Genomic DNA, 15,215 nt, shown 5'->3' with positions numbered 1-15,215 from the left:
CTAAAAGGGCGCTTAGAAGGTCGGCTAATTTTGTCATCAAAAACCTTGCTTTCCCTAACTTGGTGGACGGAGGTGGACAATTTAACCAGAGGCGTTCCATCGACAATCTCTGTGTCGCAGGTCCTAACTACAGATGCAAGCCCCAGGGGGTGGGGGGGCTCACCTAAACGACCAAATAGCTCAGGGGGTCTGGTCAGAGGATTTGGAAGGGGTATCTTCCAACATGAAGGAACTTCTGGCAGTAAAATTCGCTCTCTCAAAATTCCTAAACACCCTACGGGGACACCATGTAAGAGTTTTTTCAGACAACAGGGTAGTAATGGCATACTTAAATCGCCAGAGGGGGACCCAGTCCCATTCTCTACTACAGGTGTCAAAATCCATCCTCCAGGTAGCAGAGAACAATCTAGAGTCCCTGTCTGCACTCCACATAAAAGGAACAGAAAATATCACAGCAGACTTTCTGAGCAGGACCCAGCTCAGACAGGGCGAATGGGAGCTGAATCAGTTGGTGTTCAACCAAATCACAGAGTTTTGGGGGAATCCTTCCATAAACCTATTCGCCACCTGGCAGAACAAAAAAGTGGACATATTCTGCTCAATCAACCCCAAGGGGAACCCAGTGGCATTAGATGCCTTCTCAATTCCATGGTACCACCAGCTAGCCTATGCCTTTCCTCCGATCGCTCTGATTCCGGCGGTTCTGAGGAAAGTCAGGGAAGACAAGGCAAACATAATTCTGATAGCCCCCTTCTGGCCAAAGAGGCCCTGGTTTTCCTGGCTGAGGATAATGTCCACCTCCGACCCCTGGGTTCTTCCAGAGATTCCGGATCTCCTTTTCCAGGGACCGATTCTCCACCCTCAGGTAGCAAATCTACACTTGACAGCCTGGATTTTGAGAAGGCGCTCTTAAGGGATAGAGGGTTTTCCCCGAATTTAATCTCCACTCTACTACAGAGTGGGAAACCCGTAACCACCAGACTTTACAGTAAAACCTGGAAAAAATTCCTCTCATTTGCGGGTTTGAAGGTACTAGGGGAGGCCCCCATTACTTCCATCTTAGAGTTTCTGCGAAAGGGGTTAGAGCGGAGTCTGGCAACAAGCACTCTAAAGGTTCAGGTTGCGGCACTAGGAGCCCTATACAACTGCGACCTGGCCAGAAATAGGTGGATTTCTGGGTTCATCAAGGCATCACACAGGTCTAGGCCCATCCCCTCCCAGAATACTCCTCCTTGGGACTTAAATTTAGTTCTTTCAGCCCTAACCAAACATCCCTTTGAACCTTTAGCGAATGCATCTCTAAAAGTCCTATCTCTTAAGACGTCTCTCCTAGTAGCCCTCACATCGGCACGTAGAGTTAGCGACATACAAGCCTTATCAGCAGGGCCCCCCTTTACGCAAATTCTAGAAGACAGGGTGACACTTGGGACTGACCCAGCATACCTTCCTAAGGTGGGATCACACTTCCACAGATCGCAGGAGGTCACCCTCCCTTCCTTTTGCTCAAATCCTAAAAACAGGGGGGAAGAAGACCTACATACCTTAGACGTCAGAAGGTGCATTATCCAGTACTTAGAGGCCACACGGGAGTATAGGAAGGACAGGTCTCTCTTTGTGTGCTTCCAGGGACCTGGGAAGGGACAGAAAGCTTCCAAGGGCACACTGGCAAGGTGGATAAGGGACGCCATCTCCCTGGCATACTCATCAAGCAGGGAGACCGCACCGGAGGGTTTAAAGGCTTTCGACTAGGGCAGTGGCAGCCTCCTGGGCGGAGAAAGACGGTGCTTCAATGTAGAGCTGCAACCTGGTCTTCCCCTTCTACATTCTTTAAACACTACCGGCTCTACTGGATCTAACCTCTTCTTCGGACCTTACCTTTGGTAGAAGGGTTCTGGAAGCGGTGGTCCCTCCCTAAACACTTCTCTGCAATTCTCTCCGTGGTGCCGTCATGGGGGGAAGGAGAAAGACGTAGTTACTTACTGGTAACGGGATTTCTCAGAGCCCATGACGGCACCAGTACATTCCCTCCCTTCACGCATGGGTGTGCACATTTAATTTATTTACCTATGTTTAGTCACGAGGTGTGTCTGGTAAGCTCCTTAAAAATGTTAAAATTTGTGTTACTAACCTGGGGGTCCTCTCTGTGCTCTGTAAACAACTGATGCGGGAGAGAGGTGCCGCACTTTTTATCTGTAGGTTTCCAGTCCTTGAAGGGCGGATCCCCTCTCTCCGTGGTGCCGTCATGGGCTCTGAGAAATCCCGTTACCGGTAAGTAACTACGTCTTTTCCACAGAGGATACATGAGAAGATACAGTAAGCTGCCACACTGGCTTTGCCGGGTGTATGAAGGCTAAAGTGGATTATCTGGATTCTGTACAATTCTTTATCACAGTTCATAAAGTTTCCTACGCAAATAATAAAACGCTTCCGCTAAGGAGAACACATCTTACTTTTTAGAACTGAATTTTATTGTAAAACCATAAATACATCACAGACAAAGTCAGCGAGCAACTGGGTCGTCCTCACATGTACAATGTGTCGTCTGTCTTGGCATCAGGTATCAGAAAATATTTGCTGCATTAACTATTCATGAGCCTTTTTTTTCACCTAGTGATCGCCCTCTGATCGCGGACCATCAGTATGGAACCTATACAAGGAGCTGGTAAAACTGCAAAACCGTTCAGTTTGTATATAGATATTTATAGAATTCTTTATATATAGAACTTTTGTCAAGTGTCAGTGTATGTAAAAAAAGAGGCAGCTTCTCATCGATACAGGTGTCATAAAGGGCAGAAAAACACGTGTTTTCCTTGTGGCTGCCCGTAAACCTGCAACGTCAAATGTCAGGAAGCCTTCGTACAACCCAAGAGAAGGGAAGAATTTTTTTTTTTTTAAATGTAAGACTGATAATCTTACCCGATTCAGTAGATAATTACATAGTACAGCCTTCAATGTGATACAGTCTGCTCTAAGGGAAGTATCTAAGGAAGTCATACAATCTAAATAATCCTTAAATAAAGATATTCTGGTCATAGATGAACCATTTACAACAATATAACATGGTAACCATTAGTACCACTTTACAAAAAAAAAATATTGGTGATGCTAACTGCTATAAAATGGCACATCCCTCATATCACATGGAGATTCAAAAAAAGAAAAAATGCTAAATATTTTACTTTTTTTTTTGTTTTAAGGTGCAAATTGAAACTTTCACAACTCCAAAAAAACCTCCCCAATTTTTACCTCGCGGCTGCACATTTTATCAAAAATTAACAAATGAAACTTTTTACAAAAACCCCAAAGAAACCCTCCAAGAAGCGGACTCCTCATCGTGCAGTATTGCTCCCATGTGTGAGATTCTTGGTCTGCACCAACAAAACAAACAAGTATTTTGTAAAACAGGAAGTTTTCTGAGCGATCCGACCGGACGAACAGTACGCGGAGGTGATGTGCGGTATGTCCCAACCGTCAGCACCGCGCAGGCGAATGTGATCTGTAGAAAAATATTGTGTCACTAAAAAAGTAGAAAGAAACGCACACTACTGGTATTAAGAAATATTACACACCAAACGGAAAAAGGATTACGAAAAATATTTGTTAATACCTGTAGAAAACCCGGCCTAGAAAATCTATTGTGTGATTCTCTGTTTCCGTACGGACTCTTGTCGAGCTGTGGAGTGAACATGTGGTATTGCGATCAACTTTTTTTTTTTTCCTCCTTCTTTCATCACACCCTTCCCTTCCCATTATCTCCTTTAACATTTTGAAAACATTTACAAGACAAAAGTAAAAAAATATTATTTTTTTTTGCCGATTTGCCACACATTTTCTGCTGAGTATTTTCCCAATCAGGCTCAGTCTTAACACAGTGCAAAGTCCATATATATATCGTCTTTGAAATTTCTCAGACTGGTAAAATTTCAGCTAAACCTCACGTGTTTTGCTGTATGGCGGCAATATCGGTGTGGACTAAAGGTTCTCTGTAGATGCTAAGTAAATATGTACAGGGTCGGCCCAATTCTCCATATAGATTATATACACACCACACAGAGGTAAGGAGTATTCTGGCAAGCAAATGAGACAAAATCAAATACAGAATTCTGAATTGTAGCAGTACAAATAAAAATTAAATAAATGTCATATTTTCCATATAAAATGGGGTGGATCAGTGTATTGTCATGAGATAGACGCGTTATTCTTCACCCTGGTTATGTGAAAGCCTAGTACAACCGTAGATAATTTGGTTAATCTTAAAGTTAAAGCTCACTAGAAAACTTGTAGAGTTCAGAGAATTTTTTGGCCTCACCTTATGTTCCAGTGCCCTGTAAGGTACCTGCTGCCTAAGATGTGCGATGTTATGTCCTCAGCACAGGAGGAGGATTGAGTGACATCACTGGGGTCTTGGTGACATTTCTCAATAAATTAGCACATCCTACGGAATAGCTGCCCCTTAGCTGTAGTGTGAGGTAACATATTTTAAGGCTTCTGTGGCACTAAAATGAATATGGGAAACCCAGAGGATGTGTGCGCATCCATAAAAGTAATTTATTAACTTTATCATTTTTTTTTCTCATTTTTAATTTTTCTTATTTCTTCTGTGTCGTTCATTTTTTTTTAAACTATTTAAAGGGGGTTATTTGGTGCCGCTGACTTCTACATTGGAAGTGCACAGTGTCGATGATGCTTTGACCCTGCACATGTGTTTATTAGGCTAGGATGCATGCACTTGTCTAGCCAGGCTTGCGGTGTCATCAGCGCATCAGAAGTGACCGGGAACAGATAACCCCTTTAATTGCAGTTTTTCCACAACCAGTATTTTCTTTTTGTACTTTTAGTTCTATAATATTCTGGCATATTTCCACATACTGCTGTGCAATGCTGTATCTATTTCTAGAGGCCAGTACAATGTGGACAGGGCACTGGCAATGAAGAGCCTCAATGATATTTTCAAGATCTCAGCTCGGGACAACCAAAAGGTGTAAACTGGGAGGTACAATGTATCATCCTTGAAGTGTGCAGAATATCAGATAAATGATTAATAATCTCAAAAACAGGGGAGAAAAAAAAAAAAAAAACCTCTTTAGATTCTCCCCCACCCCACCCCCTTAAAGCCTTAATCTACCCTTTGGTTACAAAGAATCTAAAGAAGCTTTGGTTCTATCAGAAAAGTGTTTTAGGAAAAAAGAAAAGTAAAAGTAAAACTTGCCTGAATGCACACTAGTAAAAAAAAAAAAAAAAAATCCGCAAAACAGCTTAAACCTGGTTAAGAGAGTCTCTAATGACGTGATGATGATCTGGTTACTATACACAGCCAACCCTAGCAACCAAGAAATTACTAAATGTGACAAAATGAAAAACTATTATTTGGAAACTGCCATTGTGCTGGATTATACTTCATCACAAGCCGACAAGAGCTTGTTTTCTCTCCCTTCCCACCGGTGATTGACAGATTTCTATATTCCCAGCAGATATGTACATAACTCTGCAGAGCGCTGACCTTCTACAACAACCTGGCTACCTGAATATCCTCATTGCATTTCTGTGTTGATCACCGTATATCAGGAGTTACATGAAGTGTTGGATAACAGCTCACTGCCCAACAGTAAAATAGGTTAGTAAGCTTTATTAGGTGCAAGTAGTGGTACTAAACCCCCTCCCGAAAAAAAAAAATATATATATATATTATATATAACACATACATAGACACAATGTCTTGAAAAAATATTCATACCCTGTGAACTTTTCCACAGTTTTTCACGTTACACCCACAAACTTAAAATTATTTTATTGGGATTTTATGTGATTTACCAACACAAGGTAGCAAGTATTTGTTAAGTGGAAGGGAAAGGATAAAAGGTGTTCTAAATATTTTAAAAATATAAATCTGAAAATTGTGACATGCATTTGGATGAAGCCCCTCTGACCTGCTTCCTTGTCCCTGCTGAAGAAAAGCATCCCCACAGCATGATGCTGCCACCACCATGTGTGACGGTGGGGATGGTGTTTTCAGGGTGATGTGCAGTGTTAGTTTTCCGCCAAACATGGCATTTTGCCCAGAAAGTTCTCCTTTGGTCTCATCTGACCAGCGCGCTTTTTTCCACATGCTTGCTGTATCCCCTACATAGTTTTTTTTACAAATTGCAAATGGTACTTCTGATGGCTTGCTTTTAAAAATTGCTTTCTTCTTGCCACTCTTCCATAAAGGCCAGATTTGTGGAGTATATGACTAATAGTTGTCCTGTGGACAGATTCTCCCATCTGAGCTGTTGACCTCTGCGGCTCCTCCAGAGTGACCATGGGCTTCTTAGCTGCTTCTCTGATTAGTTCCCTCCTTGTTTGGGATATCAGGTGGACGGCCATGTGTTGGTAGGTTTGCAGTTGTGCCATACGCCCTCCATGTTTGGATAATGGATTGAACAGTGTTCCGTGAGATGTTCAGAGCGTGGGCTATTTTTTTTTTTTTTTTTTATAACCTGACCCTGCTTTACTCTTCTTCACAACTTTATCCTGGACATGTCTGGTGTGTTCCTTGGTTTTCATGATCCTGTTTGATCCCTAATGTTCTCAAACCTAAGAGGCCTTCACAGAACAGCTGCAGTTACATTGGAAATAAACTACACACAGGTAGACTCAATTTACTACTTAAGTGACTTTAAAGCAATTGGTCACTCGGGATTTTATTTAGGAGTATCAAATTGTAATGGGCTGAATACAAATGCATGTCACAATTTTCAGATTTATATTTTTAAAAGATCTGGAAAACCATCTATCATTTCTTTTACACTTCACAAATACCAACACAAAGCAGAAAGTATCACATAAAATCTTAAAATACATTTAAGTTTGTGGGTGTAACGTGGAAAAGTTCAGGGTATGAATACTTTTTCAAGACACTGTATATGATCTGAATTTTTGTTCTTGCACCTTACATCGACCTGTGAGTGAGACCCGTTTCTGTATGGCACTACATGGGCTGGCAGGGAAGACCAGGACGTGATGGAGAAGAACTAGAGGTAGTGTAGGATATGTAGTGATCAGAAAAGACAAAATACACAGATTACCAAATGCATGGAGTGGTTGTCTAAGATTGTTTTTCCTAAACACTGGCCGTATGTTGTATTACAGCTCAGAAACCTTCACTTCAATGGAGTGGAGCTGCAATACCAGACCCAACCTGTAGCCAGGAGTGGCAGGTTTTTTTTTTTTTTTGGAAGAAATCAGCCATCAAGGTGAAACTCAAAGGGAGTTGAATACTAAGATTTTTTTTTCTTTTTCCAAAAAGTAGTCATCTACTGGCCAGAGCTGCAATACCACAGACAGCCTATGGACAAGGATGGTGCTGTTCCTGTATAAACCTACTTCCCCTCCCCCCAAAGAAAAAAAAGACAATTGTTTGATCTCAGAGAACCCTTTTAGGTTAATATCACCAAGTAGTTCTAAAGCCCTTTTCTAGGAGCTGGGCAGCGGGTTGTACCACCTGAATGACCACGACATAGACATTTGTGCTACGATTCTGGTGTGGGCATCCTCTTATGCTGGATATTGCACATACATTCACAATCATTGCTCACCAGATTCTACCGTTACATTCCAGACCATTTCTAATTTCAGGTGAAACATTTTTTGGACTAATAATGCGGATCCTAACAGTACAGTCAGTAGTCTAAAGAACAGCTATAAAAAATACAACAGGGCATTGTCACCTAAAAGACTTTAGACAAAGTGTAAACGGGGAACAGATAAATCTGTAGTTCTCCATCCTCACAGTTGGTTGTTGGCTCTTTCTTGTTCCCTTCAAATATTTTTATTTTTATCTCTTTTCCCCGATATTATTTATTCATTTTTAACTATTTTAAAAGTCAATTTAACAAACACACTGTATAATAAGGCCCTGCCAAAAAAAGTGAAAAATAAATAGTTACTATGTGTAGAGAAAAACTAACTTTGAGGAAAAGAAAACTAAAATAAAATCTTCAAGTGACTTTGGAAGTCAGCTGCCTGTAGCGTAAAGAACAGTCGCCATCGATTCTGGGTGATCCTTAAAACAACTCTCTCTGTCTCTCTCGAGTTTTAAGAAACTAAAACCAGAAAACAAAAACAGCACTTGGTTCATAGCGTTTCCTTTTGAGGTCCACAGTGTTTTCAGCATAAAAATCCTTTGTCATTCACTTTTTTTTTTTTTTTTTTTTAATTTTTGGAACAGTGTTTTAAAAGAACTCTGAAAAATACGAGCAGCTCAAAGCATATTGGACTTCAGGAACATAACTTTGTTCATATCCTCAGGGCTGAGAAGTCTCTTTTTTTTGATAAGTAATGTTTGTTCGCATGTGTTTACACACTCGCTCCGCGCGCCGACTGCAGGGACCGCCAACAGCCAAAAGGCTAATTTGGAGAGGTGCTTGTGTTTTTGGGAAACTGATGACCAATACTGGAAAAGGTGCGGAGTCACTTGAAAGACAGGTTCCTGTAGATAGTCGTAGACTTCATTCTTCCCTAGCCGATCGTCTTCCTGAACTTTGGCCGTTTCGGTGGATTGTCTAGGTTTTTTGGCTGGCGATTCGAACTCAGTCTCTTCAACTTCGTAGATCAGTTCACAGACTTTACTGATAATCTCTTCGTGTTGGTATGGAGGAACAGGCCGTAGTTTCTGCTGAGGGTCCAAAATCATAGCGACTTTGTGTGCAGACTCGACCTTGAAGTTTTCCTTCAAAGCTTCGAGGAACAGGTGGCAGAGCTTGCTGATGACCCCGGCGTCATTGGCCTTTGAGGTGAAGAGCTTCTCCAACCTGACATAGGTGGGAAGAACGAGCTGCAGGGTTGGTCTACGCTCGTTGCTGAGCTCGATAACGGCTTGTTTCACCGGGGCCAATATGGCAGCTAAGTTACTCAGTAGGTGTTTGTTTAGGTTTTGGATGATGCTCAACTTTTTGGCCCGGCTGTAAAACTCACAGATTTGTTCGTACCGCTCGTGAACTAGCAAGAGAGAGTCTGTGACAGAGTTCCAGCAAGGAGGCGGACAGCTTTCTTCCAAGGAGCCAAAAGTCTCCCTGGCGATACCAGTTGACCCTGCCAGCTCCTCGGTGACATTCAACAGCTCTATGACCTCGTGCATGTTACGAGCCTGCAACGTGCGCTTATTTAATACGCTTTGTACCACACAGTTCAATGAGCAAGCAGAACAACGCAAGCACGTCCCAACCTTGGAGAACGCAGACGTGTTCACCTTGCAATCTGTTACGTATACTGTCCTAATCTCCGACATGACGAACTCTGAGAGAATATTCTGCACCCACTGGTGGATGAATTCACCACTTTCTCTACTGTCCACATCTTTAATTCCCAGCACATAGCGTTTTATCTGATTCCCTTCAGCCTGATACGCGGTGAGGATGTAACACGAGTCCGGACCGACACTTTGTGAGTGACAGGTAACCCCGATTCCTAAGCAGATGTTGCTTCCTAGGGCGCAGGTCACCTTGACTTTGACCTGGTTGTACATTCGTGGCAGATGTTTCAGAGCCAGCGTGTTCATGTTACCTAAAATTTCATTTACAGCAAATGACCCGTAACGAGCTCCAGTGTCTACAAGGGTTTGTGCCAGCTTCAGGAAGTCTTTTCCGTTGACAACACTCAGAGCTCCTAGATCAGCGCACATTACCCTCAGAAGCCTTTCTGCAATGTGTTGGCGCTCCTTCTCGGGGAGAGAGTTGTTAACAGCTGGCACTGGAGCAGAAGACGCTGCAGCTGCTGAAAAAGTGAGAGATGGGACAAGAAAAAGACAATGATAAAGATCTCGGCAGCAACTAAAGAAGAAGGGGGAGGGGGAGCTAAAAAAAATAAATAAAATATGAATGCAGTAATTAAAAAAAAAAAGCAATAAGTAGTGATCAAAATGTATCGTTCCCAATATGTTACCAATAAAAATGACCGCTCAGGGCACAAAAAACAAGCCCATGCACAGCTCCATCTACCATAAAATGAGAATATTATAGGTCTCGGAGAATGGTGGCACAAGTGAATTTTTTTTTTTTTTTTTACAAATTTCCTTACACCACTTAAAGGGGTATTCTCAAGTTTGTAAGTTATGCCCCATTAATGGGATTCAGGGAGAACTTTGTGATTGCTGGGGGTCCGACTGAAAGTTATATTCCCTTATTCCCTATCCAGCAAACTTGATAATACCTCTTTAGATAATAATAATAAAAAAAAAAACGCTATATATGTTAGGTATTTCCGTACTCGCACTGACCTAGAAAATCGTCTTGTCAAGTCTTTTTACCTCAAAATGAACGCCATAAAAACAAAACCTAAAAAATATTTTGTGGAATTGCATTTTTTTTTTCACAATTTCATCGCACTTGGAATTTTTTTCTTGTTTTCCAGTACAATAAAATGAATGGTGCCATTCAAAACTACAACTCGTCCCACAAAAAAAAGCCCTCATATGATTATGTAGGTGGAAAAATAAAGTTAGGGCTCTTGGAAGGGGAGGGGAAAATAAAAATGCAAAAAAAGAAAAAAATGGCTGAGGGGGATTAAATGGTTCAGGTTCCTTTCCAAAGACTGATCCTATCAGAAATCCCATGCGTCCTGTGTGCTCACGTACTGTTATTCGTGTTGTTTCTCTGGGGCTGAGACTTCCAGCTCTCCTCCGCAGGCGGCAGTGACCTGGTCTGGTTGGTGGCGATAGTGTTTTCGTTGTCAGCTGAAGGAAGAGAAAAACAGAAAAAAAAGGTTGGAACAGATGAGGAAATATCAAAGTACGTGGGTTGAGTGACAGAAAGACCATTAGAAGATACAGAGAGCAGTGCTAGTATGAGCCGCCCTGCATTATACATTACCCTCATCAAAATGTAAGAAATTCTGATTACTAAAGCCAGCCGAGACAGGAAAGAACTGTGCCAAATGGTGCACCCTTCTGTTATCAGCCATCCAGGCCTGATGGGTAAGGGTCCAGAAGGCTTCTCGCTGTCACCCGGCCTTATTAATCAGATTTTACAATACATTAATGTGGAGCATTACGTGTCAGCCGGAGTAAGTCACTAGCCCTCAAAGCCTACAGTGCAAAAAAAGCTAGAACTCGAGAAAAAAAAAAAATCAGAATACTTCATTTACAAGCAAACGACAATAAATTTGCGAGTATTCTCACCAGCGTGTGACTGCATGTGCTCCAGGAGATTGCTGTAAAACAGGAACTGAATCCCGCATGCCCCACAAGTGTACGGTTCTGCGAGAAAACAATTCGGGGGTTTCAAAAAGATTTCTCACAATGCAATGAGCTTATAGACACGTCACAGACGGGATACTCCAGTTACAATCGAGTGGCTATTAGACATAGTGGGAAGACCCCTTGAAACGCCCTTGTTTCTCTGAAGACTCAAGAATGTGGAAGACATTGTGGAGACCTTTTAGAGGGGTCGGCCACTTTCTCTTGATAGTGAAGCTTTCATCAAAAACTGCTCTGTCCATACAGTGGCCACCACTGGTGGAGGAGGGTCATGTGACCAGACCTGTCCGTCAGACGCCTCCAGATGAAACACCTCAGAAGAAAGCTTCTTACTTATTGGAGGAGGCTGATTGATAGGTCTAGTCAGATGCTCCTCTATGTACGGAGAGAAGTGGTGGTCCCTCTGTGACGAAAGTGGCACTCACAAGAGAATGTGGTCGAACTCTTTAAGGACCTAACCGGAATTTAGAGATTGCTATGGCCATCTATGTGCACAACCCATCACCAAGATGTATGGTGAAGGCAGAGACCCTGATCTGCTCACTTGGGCCAGTCACTAATAATATATAAGTGCATTACTTTATGTCTATAGCACCTTTCACAGCCAGTGTGAACGGCAGCTTATGTGTCTGCCTGTCATTAACACTGTAGAAGCTGGAATCATGAATGAAATCCATGTTTGATACCAAAATAATTTATTATTTCTTCCATGTCTGAAAGTAGTTTGGCTAGGGAGAAGCAGGATACAGCACCAGCAGGACCAGTAATAGGGGTTTTTAATACTTCTGCCTAAAGGGTTTGTCTAGTGCCCCTCACTTCCGCATCGGGAGCAGCACCGATGTCGTCTCCTCTGCATATACCTCCCAGGACGGGTACACAATCAGCAGATGAACAGATCAGGTGCTTCATACCAGCGGATTGTGCGGGAATCCCGGCAGGTACATAACGTCATCAGTGTAGTAGTGACGTCATCAACGTGACGTCATCAGTGCCGCTCCCGATGCGGAAGTAAAGCGCGCTGAACTAAGAAAAGGTGAAAAAGATGTTGACGTGGAACACGAGCAGTATAGCAGGAGCAGACACGTGAGTCTAACAGTGTTATGGAAATGACACCAGCACAGCCTACTCATAAACCAGCAAGGGTGTGACAGAGGACATTGGGACGGTCACGAATATATAGATCTTATTACTGAGCACTATGATGCAATATTATGCTTGGCTCCTGACTGTTCTCTCGCAGGACGATCCTATCTGCTAATCCTAGGAACAGCGTTCAGCAGCAGCAGCAGCCTGGAGATACCGGTCTAATGATGAGAGATAAGAACTCCTATATCAACTACACATGCCAGAAATGATTACAAGTCACAGTGGTCATACAGTCTTGTTTGAGCACTGTAACTGTTCGTTTTAGTGACACCAAGAATATTGTCCTTTATCTCCCTACATACCAGCTCCTCAACGCTGCTTTGTGACTTCTTTAAGACACTAAAGTAAATTCTGTCACAGAAAATAGCAGTAAAATATAAAATCCACCCCAACAACCAGGCATTAGAAGGGTATTTTAGTAATCCAGGGGACCGGCTTCTGATGATTCAGTATTCAAAAGAGCTATATAGGGTGAGGCCACATGTGGCACTTGATATAATCACACGAGGTACCTGGCTGCACATCAAGAGTCAAACATTGCCTTACCTGCTGTATGCTCAAATATGGAGACCAAGTGTCCCGGAGAAAATACCAGAACTTAGGGTTCAGAAAAACAAAACACTTATCTACTGTTAGGCCTCCAAGACCTTTATTAAACAATTCTATTTTGGAAAGTAAAACATGAGGACCATATCTTTTTGGTCCCCTTTAACCCCTTTTGTCTTAGATTGTCAGATCCCACCCATCAAGAAAAAGCAAGGGGAGGGTCCTGCAGCCGCAAGCTACCCCCTGGTCAGAGGTCCTGCAACTGCAACCTACCTCCCAACCAGAGCTTCTGCAGCCGCAAGGTACCACCCCAACCAGAGCTCCAGATACCTCAAGCTACCCCTAGCCAGGGCTCCTGCTGCCGCAAGCTACCCCCAAGCAAGAGCTCCTGGTACCGCAAGCTACCCCCAGCCAGAGCTCCTGCTGTTGCAAGCTACTACCCTGGCCAGGGGTTCTGCAGAGGTCCTTCTGCAAGCTACCAACCCGGCCAGAGGTCCTGCTGCCACAAGCTACTTCCCCGGCCAGGGGTACTGCTGCCGAAGGCTAACCCTGGCCAATGCTCCTGCTGACGCAAGCTACCTTTCGGCCAGGGGTCCTGCTGTCGAAGGCTAACCCTGGCCAATGCTCCTGTTGACGCAAGCTACCTTTCGGCCAGACTTCCTAGTGTCGCAATCTGCCCACTGGTCATAGCTCCTGCTGCCACAAACTCTATGCAGGCTTTCATATGTCTTGCACTGAGGAGAGGCTTCCGTCGGGCCACTCTGCCATAAAGGTCCGACTGGTGGAGGGCTGCAGTGATAGTTGACTTTGTAGAACTTTCTCCAATCTCCCTACTGCATCTCTGGAGCTCAGCCACAGAGATCTTCTGGTTCTTCTTTACCTCTCTCACCAAGGCTCTTCTCCCATGATTGCTCAGTTTGGCTGCAAGGCCAGGTCTAGGAAGACTTCTGCTGGTCCCAAACTTCTTCCATTTAAGGATTATGGAGGCCACTGTGCTCTTAGGACCCTTGAGTAATGCAGAAATTCTTTTATAACCTTGGCCAGATCTGAGCCTTGCCACAATTCGGTCTCTGAGCTCCTTGGGCAGTTCCTTTGAGCTCATGATTCTCATTTGGTCTGACATGCACTGTGATCTGTGAGGTCTTATATAGACAGGTGTATGCCTTTCCAAATCAAGTCCTATCAGTTTAATTAAACACAGCTGGACTCCAATGAAGGAGTAGAACCATCTCAAGGAGGATCACAAGGAAATGGACAGCATGTGACTTAAATATGAGTGTCTGAGCAAAGGGTCTGAATACTTATGGCCATGTGATATTTCAGTTTTTCTTTTTTAATAAATTTGAAAAAATTACTACATTTCTGTGTTTTTTTCAGTCAAGATGGGGTGCAGAGTGTACTTTAATGAGAAAGAAAATTAACTTTTTAGAATTTACCAAATGGCTGCAATGAAACAAAGAGTGAAATATTTAAAGGGGTCTGAATACTTTCTGTACCCACTGTAGGTTGTGGCAGCAGGACCCCTGGCCCGGGGGAGGTGGCTTGTGGCAGCAGGAGCTATGGCCAGGGGGTAGATTGCGGCACTAGGAGGTCTGGCCGGGGAGGTACCTTGCGGCAGCAGGACCCCTGGCCGAAAGGTAGCTTCCGTCAGCAGGAGCACTGGCCAGGGTTAGCCTTCAGCAGCAGGACCTCTGGCTGGGTTGGTAGCTTGCAGAAGGACCTCTGCAGAACTCCTGGCCAGGATGGTAGCTTGCAACAGCAGGAGCTCTGGCTGGGAGTAACTTGCGTTAGTAAGCGCTCTGGCTTGGGGGTAGCTTGTGGCAGCAGGAGCCCTGGCTAGGGGTAAGCTTGCGGCACTAGGCCAGGGGGTAGATTGCGGCACTAGGAGCTCTGGCCGGGGTGGTACCTTGCGACTAACCCTGGCCAGTGCTCCTGCTGACGCAAGGTACCTTTCGGCCAGGGGTCCTGCTGCCACAAGCTACCCTCGACCAGAGCTCCTACTGCCGCAAGTTACCCTCAGCCAGAGCTCCTACTGCCGCAAGCTACTCCCGGCCAGAGCTCCTACCTACACAAGGTACCACCCCAGCCAGACATCCTACTGCCACAAGGTACCACCCAGGCCCAGACCTCCTAGTGCAGCAAGGTACCACCCCAGCCAGACCCCCTAGTGCCGCAATCTACCCCCTGGCCACAGCTCCTGCTGCCACAAGCCACTCACCCCCACCCCCCGGGCCAGAGGTCCTGCTGCCACAACCTACAGTGGGTACAGAAAGTATTCAGACCCCTTTAAATA

General features: G+C 44.0%; 1 protein-coding gene across 9 annotated transcripts in view; it reads right to left on the bottom strand.

Annotated features, from left to right (window-relative positions):
* Positions 1-2,450: 2,450 nt before the first annotated feature.
* ZNF618 (zinc finger protein 618) overlaps positions 2,451-15,215 on the bottom strand; it is a 75,525-nt gene continuing 62,760 nt past the window's right edge. For 6 of the 9 annotated variants that reach the window (XM_073640462.1, XM_073640469.1, XM_073640470.1 and 3 more), the window contains 3 exons: positions 11,153-11,230; positions 10,610-10,708; positions 2,451-9,750 (listed from right to left, as the gene is read on the bottom strand). In XM_073640462.1, coding sequence (XP_073496563.1) covers positions 8,240-9,750; positions 10,610-10,708; positions 11,153-11,230 — 1,688 coding nt within the window. In that variant the 3' untranslated portion in view covers positions 2,451-8,239. The remainder of the gene's footprint in view (positions 9,751-10,609; positions 10,709-11,152; positions 11,231-15,215) is intronic. The other 3 variants (XM_073640466.1, XM_073640467.1, XM_073640468.1) reach the window with 3 other exon arrangements.

This window comes from Phyllobates terribilis, unplaced genomic scaffold (genome assembly GCF_046119375.1).
Source record: "Phyllobates terribilis strain yellow unplaced genomic scaffold, ASM4611937v1 Scaffold_7__3_contigs__length_470593459, whole genome shotgun sequence".
Classification (NCBI taxonomy): Eukaryota; Metazoa; Chordata; class Amphibia; order Anura; family Dendrobatidae; genus Phyllobates; species Phyllobates terribilis.
This window is presented reverse-complemented; position numbering and strand designations above follow the sequence as displayed.